This window comes from Lepidothrix coronata, unplaced genomic scaffold (genome assembly GCF_001604755.1).
Source record: "Lepidothrix coronata isolate B3197 unplaced genomic scaffold, Lepidothrix_coronata-1.0 Scaffold58, whole genome shotgun sequence".
NCBI classification, from domain to species: Eukaryota; Metazoa; Chordata; class Aves; order Passeriformes; family Pipridae; genus Lepidothrix; species Lepidothrix coronata.
The window spans coordinates 2,782,535-2,794,939 of NW_016690238.1; the positions used below are offsets into that span (position 1 = coordinate 2,782,535).

At 41.8% G+C, this 12,405-nt stretch overlaps 1 protein-coding gene across 2 annotated transcripts; it reads right to left on the reverse strand.

The window, feature by feature from the left end:
• Positions 1 to 1,128: 1,128 nt before the first annotated feature.
• On the reverse strand, positions 1,129 to 12,294 carry RCN2 (reticulocalbin 2). Of its 2 annotated transcripts, none has more exons than XM_017816927.1 (7): positions 12,157 to 12,279; positions 11,939 to 12,044; positions 9,087 to 9,283; positions 6,476 to 6,589; positions 5,513 to 5,609; positions 3,719 to 3,861; positions 1,129 to 1,949 (listed from the first exon to the last, which is right to left on the reverse strand). In XM_017816927.1, exons 1-7 carry the CDS (start codon positions 12,274 to 12,276, stop codon positions 1,797 to 1,799), a joined length of 930 nt encoding a protein of 309 aa, XP_017672416.1. In that variant the 5' UTR covers positions 12,277 to 12,279; the 3' UTR covers positions 1,129 to 1,796. The 2 variants fall into 2 exon arrangements, with proteins under 2 accessions (XP_017672416.1, XP_017672417.1); XM_017816928.1 differs by having other exon boundaries at positions 1,132 to 1,949; positions 6,476 to 6,577; positions 12,157 to 12,294.
• Positions 12,295 to 12,405: the final 111 nt, after the last annotated feature.

The following is a 12,405-nucleotide window of genomic DNA, read 5'->3' on the forward strand; positions in this document are numbered from 1 at the left end:
TTACAGAAACCTTCACCAGGATGCAACAGTATTACAGGATTGAGCTTTGCTCTTCTCTGGTTACACTAACAATTACATTGGGTTTTTTAAAATACTAGTTTTCCACACCCTTAATAATAAGAGCTGCAAAGTGAGGAGGGCAGTAGTTCTGTCTTGCAGTGAGCTAAGCTCTAACAACACCTAACATGACTGGCTTAGAGAAATATTAAAATTAAGCAGTAAGTTGGATGTTTGGCAAAGACAAAACATCCAATTTGAGGTGTATTTCAAACCAACAAAGATCACAGCAATTGTTTTAATATTCCTGAGCACACTGGATTTCTTGGACTTTAAAAAAAAAAATAAAGTCAGATCCCACCACCACCATGGCAAGAGTTGTACTCACATTCCCAGGAACTGAAATAAACAACTATGGGCAGAAAAAAACCCAACCCCTAAAACTGAAAAAGTGTTTTAAAAGTGTATGTATTTTGCTCTGCATCAAAATTTCTAACATTCTACTGGTGACACATCAAAACTTGTGCCAAAAGGAATTCCCTCTTTGTTCTGAGCATAATTAAGAGGTGGTATATTGGGAAGAAAACAAGGCAGAACTGGTTGCTTTTACTCAATAAAGAGAGAGCTGGGAGGAAGGAAAGCATTAGTCAAGGATAACACAGAGAGAGCTTTCCAAGGAGTTAGTTCTAGGAATTAAAAAACCCTAATACACACCCCACAAGCTGTTCTGGGAGGCTTTGTCTTTGTTTGGAACACTCAGCTCATTTCTGTGACTTTCTAGGAGATAAAAGTGAATATACAGACTCTCCTAACCTGAACCTGTCATGCCATTAACCTTTCAGACTGTTTCAAACAATTACATACTGGGGCAGTACTCACTTGATGCCTTAAGATTCCACATACCACAAATTAAAAAAACAAAACAAACACAATTGCTTCTGCAAACTTGTCCAGAAAATGCTAAATGCACACGTTGCTGGTTTTGAATCCTCTTTAGGATGCAGATGAGATGATGTGTCTCTGGTTGATAAAGCCAAGAATGTTGCCACTGTACATTATGTACATTGCTCACACCTCAAGCAGTTGCTGTGGGCGACCCACAGTAAGAAATAAATGTACAAAACACAGAAAGACAGAATATTTTAAGTTTTAATCCAACAAACGAACAGGATCTTGACACAGTAAAATACCATTATATTGCTAATGCTGTAGAATTGTACCTTAAAAACAATTGTTGTCTAGAGATGTAAAAATAGCAAGTTTTATGATACAGTAAAACACAGCATAGAAACCATTTAAAATTAAGTAGAAACCTCTTAAACAATCGAGGCATTAATCTAAGTGTTTCTCCAAAGGTATTAAATAAACCACAGTTAATACTGACTCTAAACATCCTCCCACCTTCCCCACTCCCCCCTCCCCAATTAAACTGATTAGAAAAATAGTAGTCTCAGTTACTACATGTTGCATTCTTTCAGAACCATTTAGATTCTCCATTTTCTTCAAGTACAGTAGAACAACTTCTCACAATACAGTACTACCCCGAAGTAATTCATTTCCCAACGTTACAGAGTTTTGGAAGTAAGTATTTCAGATTAATTCTGAAGGCTAGAAGAGGCCCAGGAAGTCTGCAGGGGGGGCAATTAAATTCTGAATGCAAATTATTTACACAACCATTAGTGTACTGTAATTACAGCATAAAACTTGCAACACGGCTGATGGATGCTTTTAACAAAAGCTCCAAATGAAAGAAAGGGGGAAAAAAAAACCCAAAACAACAAGATTACAAAATAAATAATCTAAAGTTCTTCATGGTAGAAACGTTCATCATGAAGCTGCCTACCATAATCTGTTGCTTCACTGTTAAGAAACAAATCCTGGTTCTTAAGAACTTCTGCTTCAGAAAGTTTTTTGTCATCATTCAAATCCATCTCTTCGATGAGGTGAAGAGCCTGCAAAAGAAACGGAACACCACGTGCACCAAGTTAAAACAATTCTGATTTGTTTTGCTTATTTATATGTTATAAAAGGAGGGGAGTTCAGCAGTAAAACAAAGAAGCCATTGCAGAACATTTGAGTTGTAGCTCGTTCAGCAGTGTTACATAGTTCAAAGCTAACAGGCTGTGCAGCAGCTCAACTGCACCCATTATTTCAGAGAAATAGGACTCCTGGTATTACATGGGCTTTGTTTTCATTTGCTGAACATCTACAACTACAGGAATTTAGAGAATCCTTCTGTTCCCACTTTTTCTGATTGGTTTGTCTCAGTGTAACTGAGCCAAAAATAACGGGGACTAACGTCAGCCAAGCAGATTTCAAAAGCACTCTGTATGGCAGAAGCTGCAGGATTAATATGACAAACATCTTGGTAAACACATATCAATTCCTGAAAATGAAATATATAGTATTTTTTCTATTTTTATGCTATTTAGCTACCAGGCTTCTCAAGTCATTTTGAAATGCCAAAAAGAAACTGTGTCATTCAGCTTTCAAACAGCAGTTTATGGCTGAAGTCAATGCTACCTTCTCTTTAGGACAGGTGACTTTGCCAAGCATTTATATTAAGCAAAGAAAAAACCCAGCAGGTTAGAGAAACAAATATAACAAATTATTTCTTGCAGAAATGAGCTACCACTACAGCACAGCCTTGCTGTAAGCTAAAATTTGCATCAATAGCTAAGAACAGCTGAAAAAACCCAAACCAAGCCAACCAATAGAGGTATGAACAGACTCAGCACCACACAGAATTCATGTCACAACAGGGCTATTTCTAAGAATCAACCACCCTCAAGAGTCAGATGTCAAAAAAAGGCTGTGCAGAGGCTCACAGAGCCCCATCTACAAAAATACTCCTGGAGCAACTGAACGGCTCCAGCAGGGCCAGACACACGAGCAGCCGACGCTGCGGCTGCCACGGGGCTCCTTTTGTCACCAAGAGCTGAGACAGGCAGGGGTGGCAGCTCAGAAATGAGACCAAGCAGCTCCTCTCTTTCCCAAGAACCACGGAACCTTGGGAAGACCTGTTGTTCCTGCCATTCTGAACACCAAAATCCCCCAGTGTGAAGGAAAGACAAGGAAAATTTAGACAAAAAGTTACTAGTGGAAAGGCAGAAATCCTCTCTGCTGCAGCCCGGGACTGTAAACTGCTACAAAAAAATAAAGACAGCTAAAATGAGAATCCACTTAAAAGCTATTATGGTGTTCTACCACTGATTAAACCATTTTAATTATCATCATCAAAGTTTGCTTTACACCATCTTGAATCACAGAGTACTTCCATTTTCTTGTACTTAAGTTTTTAGTTCTACAAATTATGGTGATTTATCCAGTTACAAGAATCACAATCAGTTTCTTTTTTTCAAAATTATGAAGCTTCTTTTGGTAGTGCATCTCATTAGATTTACCTACAATAACTAAAAAATTACTTATTAAAATGCTGTACCCTTGAGTTAAAGCAGATAAGCTGTTTAAACATGTAGAAAAGCACTTTGCTCATTCACAAACACTCACACAATTAGTAGGAACTTCACATTTGCCTAATGCAGGTAAAGGACCTGCACTCCTTGTCAAACTGAAAAGAGGTTAAAAATATATGCAAAGATCCAACATCCATTTTCAGTAACTATGACATGACAAATCTGAATGCTTCTACCATTTTGTTGTGATACCTTCACAATTCTCCTGCAGTAGTTAAACCCTAAAGAGCAGCCAAAACACCCACCTCCTCTTGTGCAATACCCTGATTATTGGGTACTATCCAGGACAGCAGCTCTTGAGGGTTGAGTTTTCCATCATGATCCTTGTCATAGTCATTCACAAAACGATCCTTCTCAACAAGTATCCACTCTGGATCTTCCCTTGCAGCTGGTAAGACACAGTTGTCACGTTTAAAGCCACTCTTCACCTTAAAGCAGGTGTTTTCACCTTTTCTCCTAAGCAAGTTCACTTAATCTCATAAAACATAACACAAAAGTGATGTCACTAAGCAAAGACAAACCTTAACGGGCAGAGGAGAGTAGGGAAAGTAAATTCATTTACTGTTGGTATTTTTTTATTTGCACACTTGTTTTGTACTTACCCCGTGCACTGGCATTGCACAGCCTACTCAGCAATCCTAAACTTATCTCTAGCTCTTCAGGAAATTCAGAAGCAATTCATCAAACTGATAAATATTGCAGACAAGCATGAACAGGTATTAAGACTTTCTAAACCTTATGAATGTCAAAAGTATCACAGGCAGATAAGTAAGTTTAAAAATAATCAGGATTCTACTGTAAAAGAATAAAAAAGAATGAAGTCTCTCCTTCCTTTCTAACATTTAGTTTTGCAAGTAGATTATCTCTCAATGTCACAATTCACCATACACTGTTGCCCAAAACCACAAGACAGTTATGAAATCAGAGTCACCACGTAGTCTAATTAGTCACTTTAAAGTGTGCTGGAGGAGCACCACCTGCAGAATAGAGAAGGCCTTTTGGAGGAAAGCTGAAGTAGCTTGTACTGATTCTGAATTTTTGCAAACAAGTTGTAATGCAAAGCTGTTCTCTTCTCTGTTACTGCAACAATTTCACTCCTTTCCAACAGCTTTGTACAGACTGGCTTGGAAAAGCTTTCTTTCAAGTCAGAGCAGGAAAAAGATAAAGAACCCTGTAGTTGCATCAGAGACCTACTGTTTTTACTGGCTCTGGCAAACAAATGTGGTCATAAAGGTGAAGTTCCAGGTGGCTGATTGGAGTGAAATAAAACAGACTATTCCCCTGTTTCTCCATATCCTCATGTGGCTTAAACAATTGTTCTCAGCTATGATACCATTCAAAATTGGCACTCCTTAGGGCCAAGCAGACTTTCCACATAACTGAAGTCAAAGGGTTTTTTGGAACTGGAGGAGTTACATGTCATAACTCATAGTGAATAAAATATGGTGTGTAAAATATTTATCCATAAATGCTGATTAATACCAGATAAGTGCCCTTTTTTCTTGCTAAAGAAAGAATAGGTCAAATTTAAGAAAGGGCGGGAGTGGGGAAAAAAAACCCCATAACAAACCAAAAAGTGAAGGCAAATATCAGGCTTCTGATCTCTGGTACAGAACTGACTCCTTCCCCTCCCCTCTCCTGTAACACACCTGGCTCACCCTTCCACAGCCAGGCTCAGAGCTGCCTGCTGGAGCTGATCAAGCCCAGGGAAGTTTAACCTTCCTCCCCTGCTGGCTGGGTTTGCAGATGTGTTCAGGAGTACTGCACCTTATCTCAGCTCTATCCCTCGTGCTCAGGAACACACTCCAGTCTCTAGGAAAACAACTTGCAGGGAAACAGCAGAATGGGCCACACACAAAGTACTGCCAAATACACACGGGGCAGACTGAAATAATGAGCTCAGTTCCAGGAAACAGAATTATACTAACACAGTCAAATGTTACTCTGAATCTGTAGGTATGAAAAGCTGAAAATGAAGGTGCACCCAAATCAAAAGCTTTTGTTAGTTCCCTCTCATGCCCCCTCCCTTTGTTCCTTACTTGGGTCTCTTCTGTAATCACCAAGGAATTCCTCCAGGCTGACAAATCCATCACCATCTTTATCATGTTCTTCTAAAGCCTCCTGAATGACAAAGTCCTTTTGTACACATAGAAAGAGCAAAATTAGCAACTCATAATCAAGAGAAACAGCACTGAATCATTTTAGAGCAATAAGGAATTCTTTAAAGGAAAGACTCCCTCATTTCAAATCTCCTTTCCTGTTTTATGTAGGCTGGTGCAGTAATTGCTTCCTGAGCAATAAAACAGATCTGCTCTTAGGAGTTTAGAATGTCAGGTTTCATGAAAACCAAATCTGAAAGGTGTCCATAGAGCTGGAATCCTTCAACATAATTCAAAACTAAAAGAGCAGCTGAGAAGTATGAATATGCACAAAGCTCTATCATCTCATTTTCACTTTTCTTTTTTCTTGTGACGGATTCACTAATTTGCATTTTTGCAACTTAATTGAATTGCTATAATTGGTTTGTCTTTTGTCCTGTGTTTCCCAGTGAAGCCAGTGAGCCCACCCTGTATTTCTGCCTTCCCTTGTTTGTCCATAACTCTGTGCTGTGTACACACAAACAAACAAAGGCTGCTTACGGATCACTCCTCCTGGAAGCTGGCTCTGGCACCAGAGAGCTAAAACTGAAAGCTAAAATCTCACTGATGTATTCCCACCCTAACAGGGTTGAGAGGTGGCTATGTCAGTCCAATTCCAAAAGTTTGGGATAGCTGTGAAACAGCTTCAAAGAACATTTCAAAGAAGAGCACTGATCTCCTGCTCCAGCTCCTGACCTCCAGCACCAGATCCTCAACACACCACCTGATTCTTAATTTGGGCCGTACAAGCAGTGTCCAAAACTGCTCCACAGCCCACTTCCTGTGGGACTGGGGCCAGGGCATGAATAAAAAAGGTGTTGCATCTACACCCAGAGGCTGAGGCAGACACTGCCAGGATCTCACCATCATGTATTCCACCTCTTCGGGGTGCTCGAAAGCCACGTACTCGTCCACATTGAGGGCAGGAACAGCATCTCGATTGGCCTTTTCAAAACGCTTTTTCTCCTTTAAATGAAGCTTAGAAAATAGATTTAGTTAGAGCCCTTAATGAAAAGGAAAACCAACATTATAGCAGTTGGCTATAAGCTCATTAGATTATTAATTGTTTCACGTTACCTACTCATATTGTACTGATGTTATACCTTCACTAAAAAGAGCTAATTGAGAGCAATGAGAACAACACTTTTAATTGAGGTTTTATTCTAAGAATTGCATAAAACCCTCTTTGTTTTTGTTTTTTTTTAATTTAAGGAACCATTTAAAACATACTCTTAGCCAAGGCTTCAGAAACACAAAAGGGAGATAATGAAAAGACCAACAAATCTTATTTCCATACATGCATCCTCTTCTAAAAGTCCCCAATTCCCAAAGTAACCAAGTGGAGTACAATGTTTATAATCAATGGCAGCCACTGCAAATTCCAAAATTGACATTTTAAGAACATTTAACCTTCCGGATCTATATCTTACTTATATCAAGGGCTGTCTGTAGTTCACAGAAGGTCTTGAAATATCACATGTGTAAAATGTCTTTTCTGAAGCCATTTTAAAGGCTGAAGGATTTGCCAGATTCCTTTATTACAAGACTGCTGTCCATTACACCTGAGAATTTCAAAGGAAAGTCACTTCTCTAACCCCTTTTAAGTACATATATTAGCATGTCTTTAAAAAAGAAATGATATCCACAATAATCAGGCAAGTTCTTATTCCTGAATGTCTGCACTTCCTATTTCTGTATGCCAAATTTGAAAAAATTTCCCTTTTTTCCTCACTTCATTTTATACAGTCACTTTAGACAAAATACAGACCCCCACCATTAAAAACTGATCTGTGCCCCAACTGCACGTGACATGAACTAGAATGACCTTGGAATCCCATCATTAGGTGTGTTGTGCTATCAGTGTGACTCTGATCTGGGTGAGGGAGCAGCCAGAAAATCATAGATCTTCAATGCTTTAAAAAATAACCATTTGAAATTGCACTTCTCATTTATATCCTGTCTACTGACACTTCTCTCGAAATGAGGCTAACCTGAACAACACAGAGAGTAATGTAACAAATGAAGGATAAGATCTTAAATATTCTTCAAAATAGTTTAATGTTCTTAGAGAGAAGCTGACCTTTGCTGAGGGTTTAACCAGGAAGGCAGTTCAGAAGGAGTGGCTACAGAAAGTACTAGACTGCAACATAAACTTGCCCCATTGAGGGACAGTCTGGTTTTCCAGTGATTTTTGGGAAGTGATGAACAAGGCTGCCACCTTCTGGTAAACTCCTGTGGTTTACTCGATGTCAATTCTAAATCAACACCCATTCTTACTTTTCCCTTTTGATCAGAGCAGGCCCACTAATTTCCAGATGTAAAGAAAATGCTGAGGATGGCTGATTTATGGCATTTGTACAATGCTGCTCATTGCTGAAGAAGTCAGCAAGGACAACCCAGCAGGCAGTCAAGTCACACCATTAACTAAGCAACCAGTTCTAACTCAGCTTGTGTATCTGTAGCTCTGTTTAGATCTGTGGGGGCAATATCTCAAACATGGGATCAGTATTTTGACTGGCAGTTCCATTGAAAATCTTGGTTTATTTAAAAGCTATGGAATTATTCAGTTAGGTTAAGCTTTACAGTTTGTTTCCTCAATGTGTGTAAAATCCTCTCCCCACAATTTTACTTTCACTTCTGTCAACATCCTATATTATCTACCTCTATTTTACTAACAGCATAAAAAGCAATCCTCACAGAAAAAACAGCTCAGGCCAGAATAGTCTCAACACTCATTTATTCTCTTTTTGGGAAACATTTACATGTACTTATAAATGTGTAACTTGAAAGGAAAGTTTTGCTATGTGGTGGTGAACCTCTCCTCCCCTGCCTTTCTTGCCTCTCTCCTTTCCTCTTTTATGCATCTGCTTTCGTAGATGAGACTAACTCATAACTTCTGTGTTTAGACATCCATTTCTAGCTACAGGAGTTTCATTATTATTGCTAAAACTGTCTGAATTGCTATTGCTTTCTCTGTGGGTCTCTAATGGACAGGCACTGTTACAGCAGGCTACACTGATAGCCCACACTGAGTGCTTGAGCAGCAACCAAAACAATGGCTAGAACAGTGCAGTAAAGGGGTTAAAGAGTTTCCTTCTCCTCCACCAGCAGTGGTCCTGGCCCCTGCTGAGGGCAGGACACTGTCAGGCTGCAGACCAACCCAGTGGATTGGAACCTTGTTGTAAGGCGATGGCTGGAGACTGGGCTCTGTCATAAAAGGACTGTTGACAGACTTAAACTCCACTCAGCCAGCAAAACACACTCAGGGGGTGCCATTTCATCGTGTCTTAATTTTGTTGGTAGCAGCTTTGATACTCCATTACTTTCCTTTAATTACTCCCCCATCTCAGATAGCAGAAAGTGTTAAAACATATGCCAGCTGCTCTGCTTCCTCTACCCATCTCGTTCCGTCACAATAAACAAAAATTGCTGCCTTTTGCCAACAGTTACAGAAACTGATGCTGAAACATTTTACCTGTCGAAATGATTCCTCTTCTTGATCCTCCAGGACAGTGTCCTCATCAAAATCAATGACACGATCGTACATCTGCAGATTGTACTCCTTCCACGACACCAATCCATCACCGTCTTTGTCGTAGTCACTGAAGTGCTGCTTTGCTTCTTGTGTGACATAATGCTTAAAAGACTGCTGTATCCAGGAGCTCAGCTCATCTGTGGAAAGCATTAAAAATATAATCAAATAAAACAGAGTAATCTGCACTGGGAAAACTGGAGAGATACCATGGATCTATTCCATCTGGATTACACTCTGCACTTGGGATGTAAGCGTGTAGGTAAGAGGTTTTAGTTAAAGCAAACCAATCTGCCTCCTCCACGCTCAGGCTTTTTCCAAGTTAACTGAATGAGGGGACAGAACACAGCAGCAGACTTCTGGTTCTTTTTTGTAATGATTATGTGGCCACATCTGAAGCAAATCAACACTATGGCATCCTTTTTTCCCCTTTTCTTTATGAAAATGATGCTGAATATGACTTAGACAGACAGCTCTAAGTGTAATTTGGTACCCCAAAAAACCATTGTTCTCATCAGTCTGGGGTTTCTTTTGAAAAATCCACAAACTGAAATAAAACTCCATTTATTGCCATTGCCTTAATTACCCAAAATAAAATATTAACAGCTATTTTCCCTTTACCTGGGGCTGAAATCAAGCCTTACATAGTTTGGAAAGGCTTTTAAGCTGCTTGTTTTAATAGAAATGTGGCTAAAAGAAATAAAACTTAATATACCAATGAATTGACACAAATACATTAAAGTTACTTTATTTCAAGAAGATTAGGAGAACATGTTCTCTCAGTATCTCAGTTATTTTCAGGTGCCCAGAAGGGAAAGATATCTTACTCTGCATTGCAAAAATTACATATCTAAATCAACTCAACTGAAATCCTGCTCTGAAGATTCATGATGACTAATAAAAAAGTCCTATAAAAATTACTACTTTGATGCAGAAAAATCTTACAGCATTTTTTAAATACTAAAGTATCTTATCCTGTCATTCTTGGCAGAAGCATCAATACAACTTCACTAGATTTAAATCTCTTTGAAAAGCAGCAAGAGATTTTTGAAAATACATTCTGAATACTGTGCTTGTATTAGCAAAGGAACCAGGTTTGTAACAGATTCTGTGAGTTGACTGAACGTGCAGAGGTGTGTGGGCACCAAGGCTTGTGCACAGACCAGCACTGCCTCACAAGAAACTGCAACATCATTTCTTAAAGATGGGCAACATGTGATTTATGGTTTAGGACCCAGCATTTAAGGCATCAGGCACAGCCATCTGGACACATAATGTCCAGTGCCATTAATCAGAAATATTTATTGCTCCAACATATATCCCATCCTCTCTCTCTGTCAGCTTCCAAATGGAGGCACCATTAATATGGAAAAAGTTCTCAAGAAGAATTTTGCAGTACTGAGAAACAACTGAGCTGAAAAAAAATCAGTACCATAAGTTTCTTAGTGTTAAAACACATTCCACTGTGAGTTTTCCTTTGGGAAGCGAGAGTAATTCAAGTCTTCATTAGACTGAGAACCAGATGCAATATATGGCATAAGGATGGAGTATGGGTGGAATTCCTACACTTTAAATAGACTTTTCCCCTGTAGCCTTAACATTGTGAGCTGCCTGTTCTGTATCCCAGGGATTAGCCATCCTGCCAAACCTACAGACCGTCTCAGCTCTACACAGTCCATGCAGACACACTGAAATAAGGGTGCAGGTCATTAAATTCAGCACATAAAGTGAAAGACATTCAAGAGAGATGGTTGATCTTGTCTTTAAAACCATATTTTGTCCTCTCACCTAGAAAGCTTCCCACATGTTTTGCTTAATTTTAATGAAATATTACTGCTCTGGTGTTTGAACAAGGATTCTGGTTACTTTGTGTTTGCACATGAGAGACTTGTCAAAATCACAGCAAACCAACAAAAATTAGTTTTTAAAAATTAAGAGTGTCATGATGATGTACTGAAAGGAAGGGCCTGAGTTCACCACTAAGTTCATAAGTTTGACTGATAAAAACCAGTCTGGGAAGAGCCATTTGTTACTGTGTTGTGATGAACTATGATCTCTCAATGTCACTTTGTGTCACTAGGTACTGAGGCGCATCTATGTGGTATTGTGGCTGGAATACTTTCTTTGCATCTTAAACTTGCTCTGAGCGGCACAAAGAGGATTACAAACACAGAGATCCATTTGATTACAAGTAGCTTTAGACGTGCAAAGGTGGTACCTGCAACTTGGTACTGCTCTTACCCACACTAACTCTTCTTGGCCCCAGTTATTCCACCACGGAATCACAGCAGGGGTCAGGCTGGAAGGGACCACAGTGGCTCATCTAGTCCAACCCACCCGCTCAAGCGGGGTCATGCCAGAGCACATGGTACAGGACTGCGTCCAGATTGAGGGAATATCTCCAGTGAGGGAGACTCCACACCCCCTCTGGGCAACCTGTTCCAGTGCTCCCGTCACTGCACAGGAAAGAAATTCCTCCTCACGTACAGGTGGAACTTCCTGTTCCAACGGGCATCAGTTTCTGCCCGTTCCTCTTGTCCCAGGGGTTGGCACCGCCGAGCAGAGCCTGGTCCATCTCGACACTCCCCCTTCAGGGCTTCATACACATTAGTGAGGCCCCCTCTCAGTCGCGTGTTCTCGAGTCGAACACAAACCTCAGGGACTCAGACACCCTCTGTGTGAGCCCGTCGGTGTTTCTAACGCGCCGTGCAAGGGGCCGTGCTGTTTCCCACGGGGATTCTCCCCGGCGCGGGAGCCGCGGGCACAGCGCGCCTTCCCCCCGGCCCCGCCGTTACCCTCGCTGAGCAGCCCGTCCGCGTCCGCGTCGATCCTCCTCACGATGCTCCTCAGCCGCCGCTGCTGCTCCTCGGGGCTGAGCCGCGCGTACTCCTCCGCCTCCTCCTGCGGCACAACAACGCGCCGGGTCAGGGCCCTGCCGGCCCTGCCCGGCCCGGCCCGGCCCGGGGAGCGCCCGCCCCGCGGCCCCGCCGGAGCCCGCCCGCCCCCGGCCCACCTGCCCTCCGAGCAGCGCCTCCCGGTCGTACTCGGCGCGGTGCTGCTCGTTCGCCGCGCCCGGGGCCACCGCCAGGGCCAGGGCCAGGGCCAGGCCCAGCGCCAGCAGCAGCGGCCGCATCGCGCCGCCCGCCCAGAGCGACCCGCGGCGAGGGGCGGGGAGAGGGGCCGGGGGCGGGCGGGGGGCGCGGCGGAGGGTCGGGCCCGCGGCGGAGGGTCGGGCCCGCGGCGGAGGGTCGGGCCCGCGGCG